The 3,145-nt window shown below is 32.5% G+C and overlaps 1 protein-coding gene across 1 annotated transcript; it reads right to left on the bottom strand.

Annotated features, from left to right (window-relative positions):
* Positions 1 to 991: 991 nt before the first annotated feature.
* Positions 992 to 2,884, bottom strand: LOC116351176. The gene has a single exon (XM_031783258.1). The coding sequence runs from the start codon at positions 2,882 to 2,884 to the stop codon at positions 992 to 994; it is 1,893 nt and encodes a 630-aa protein (XP_031639118.1).
* Positions 2,885 to 3,145: the final 261 nt, after the last annotated feature.

The following is a 3,145-nucleotide window of genomic DNA, read 5'->3' as shown; positions in this document are numbered from 1 at the left end:
GGTACATCATATGCTAAACCAAGTGCAGCATACTCGAAGAATAATCACCAACAAAAAAAGGCGTTCTTGTGTACTGCTGAAGAAAATGAAAATAGTGATGAATCAACTGTAGCATGTGTTGCTTCAAGTCAAAACAAGGGCTCAAAGGTTTTGTTGGCAACAGCTAAAATTAGAATTAAAACTGATTTTGGGTGGTCGGAAGAATTTGGTGCATTATTGGATCAGGGATCTATGGCAACGTTTATAACTGATGATGCAGTAAAGAAATAAAAATTAAAAAAGGAAAAGAATAATGTGTCAGTTTCTGGGATTGGAGGTGTTAAAACTGAAAAATCTTTGGGAAGTGTGAATTTGGAGTTTACAGCACGTTATCCAAGTGCATTTATAGGGAAAACTAAAGCAATAATTTTAGGGAAATCGACAAATTTATCACCATTATCTTATGCAAAGGGAAAGATCAATAAGATAAACAATTTCAATCAGTTAATTTTGGCAGATCCAGATATTAGCAACACTTGTAAAATAGATATAATTTTGGGAGCAGATGTGTACGCAACGTTGTTATTAAATGGTGTAATTAAGGCAGAAAAAGATAATTTGGTTGCTCAAGAAACTCAGCTTGGTTGGATCATTTCAGGTGTTTTGGGTCATCAGTTAGAATTAAATGGTGTTTGTTTAATATCAACTATTGATGAATTAAATGAAAGTATGAAAAAATTTTGGGAAATCGAAGAAATTTTTCCGTCACAGTTTATATCGGAAGACACAGAGAGAAAATTTACACGAATACACTTACAGATTCTGTATAATTTTTGACATTTTACGTATTCTGTATAATCAACAGAGATATTGTACACTGTCTGTATAATTCGCTATTGATTTATATGTCAGCGCATCTAAAATGTTGCCAGATGAGTTGACAGATGAATCAATAGCGAATTATACAGACAGTATACAATATCTCTGTTGATTATACAGAATACGTAAAATGTCAAAAATTATACAGAATCTGTAAGTGTATTCGTGTAAATTTTCTCTCTGTGTCTTCCGATATAAACTGTGACGGAAAAATTTCTTCGATTTCCCAAAATTTTTTCATACTTTCATTTAATTCATCAATAGTTGATATTAAACAAACACCATTTAATTCTAACTGATGACCCAAAACACCTGAAATGATCCAACCAAGCTGAGTTTCTTGAGCAACCAAATTATCTTTTTCTGCCTTAATTACACCATTTAATAACAACGTTGCGTACACGTCTGCTCCCAAAATTATATCTATTTTACAAGTGTTGCTAATATCTGGATCTGCCAAAATTAACTGATTGAAATTGTTTATCTTATTGATCTTTCCCTTTGCATAAGATAATGGTGATAAATTTGTCAATTTCCCTAAAATTATTGCTTTAGTTTTCCCTATAAATGCACTTGGATAACGTGCTGTAAACTCCAAATTCACACTTCCCAAAGATTTTTCAGTTTTAACACCTCCAATCCCAGAAACTGACACATTATTCTTTTCCTTTTTTAATTTTAATTTCCTTACTGCATCATCAGTTATAAACGTTGCCATAGATCCCTGATCCAATAATGCACCAAATTCTTCCGACCACCCAAAATCAGTTTTAATTCTAATTTTAGCTGTTGCCAATAAAACCTTTGAGCCCTTGTTTTGACTTGAAGCAACACATGCTACAGTTGATTCATCACTATTTTCATTTTCTTCAGCAGTACACAAAAACGCCTTTTTTTGTTGATGATTATTCTTCGAATATGCTGCACTTGGTTTAGCATATGATGTACCTGGCTTTGAATATGAAGTATTCGACTTTGAATATGATATAGTTGGCTTTGACTCAAACTCATTATCCAAATGTAACAATGTATTGTGCCTCTTTCCGCACTCTCCACATTTCAAATTTGATTTACAAAATTTATATGAATGATCTGATTTTAAACATAAAAGACAAAGGTTATTTTCTCTTACAATTCTTTGACGATCTTTCATATTTCGCCTTTTGAAAATGTCACATAAATAAATTGGATGCCTTGCATCCCCGCAATCTACACATTTTTTAAACAAAACTTTTTTATTTTCTTCCTTTGTGAATGGTTTTTTATAATAACCATTTTCAGCCTCAACAGAACCCAAAATCTGGGATCTTTGCTCCAAAAATAGATAAAAATCTTCTAATTTTTGTGGTTCTTTTGGATTTCTTAATGTTGATTCATAATTTTCCAGACTTCTTGGATGCAATTTTTTACTCAATAATCTTAAAATGATATTTGTCATTCCCTCAAGCAAAGCAATAAATTCTCTACTAGTATCAATTAATTGCTGCATGTCTGCTTGAGTATCTTTAGTCATTCTTGGTAAATCCATTAAGTTATCTAAAAACATATTGTTGATAGCACGTTTATTATCATAACGACCTTGCAACAATTTCCAAGCTATATTGAAATTTTGCAATCCCAGTTGGTCAATTATTTTTGACGCTTTTGGAGCCATATTTGTTTGCAAATACTGCATCCGTTGTACGTCGTTTAGCATTTTATTATCAATAATCATACTCTTAAACAATGTTGAAAACTTTGGCCAATCCTTAAACTCGCCACTAAATTGTTGAATTTTGATTGGTGGTAATTTCACGATATTTGGCTCTATTCCTACATTTAAAATTTCAGGACCCTTGCCCATTAATGCTAAAATGCTTAAAAAATTTCTTTCGATTCTAAAGAATATTTCGGTATATTCTCCTGCGTCGTCAGCAATCATACAAGCTGAATCCATTTCATCCGTAATTTCTTCCCATTTCTTTTTCAAATAATCTATATTCGCTTGCACTTGATCCAACACACCGGATTGTACTAAATCCTCCATCGTGATTAATCTCGTTTCAAAAAATTGTAACTTTCTGGTCAATCTTGCCAAAAATTCCAAGCTACTTTCATCATTACTCCCGATATTTGTATCATTATTAAATGTATTTTCATCTCTAGGAACATTACCATTACCAGTTCCTGAAGTTGATCCACCAGATGCAGATGCTCCATTTGAAGCTGCGTGACTTATCTTTGAGGCTTGATCCACATGTTGTTCTACATGCGACGCATTTCTTTCTGCTTCTTTTGCTAATACATT

This window comes from Contarinia nasturtii, unplaced genomic scaffold (genome assembly GCF_009176525.2).
Source record: "Contarinia nasturtii isolate CC-2019 unplaced genomic scaffold, AAFC_CNas_1.1 Cnas_scaffold_4823, whole genome shotgun sequence".
Taxonomy (NCBI): domain Eukaryota; kingdom Metazoa; phylum Arthropoda; class Insecta; order Diptera; family Cecidomyiidae; genus Contarinia; species Contarinia nasturtii.
The sequence above is the reverse complement of the archived record's forward strand: the minus strand, read 5'-3'. Positions and strand labels throughout refer to the sequence as shown.

Bases quoted from the DNA above. Each gene is read 5' to 3' on its own strand.
- LOC116351176 (XM_031783258.1), bottom strand. From the start codon at position 2,884: ATGGAGGATTTAGTACAATCCGGTGTGTTGGATCAAGTGCAAGCGAAT.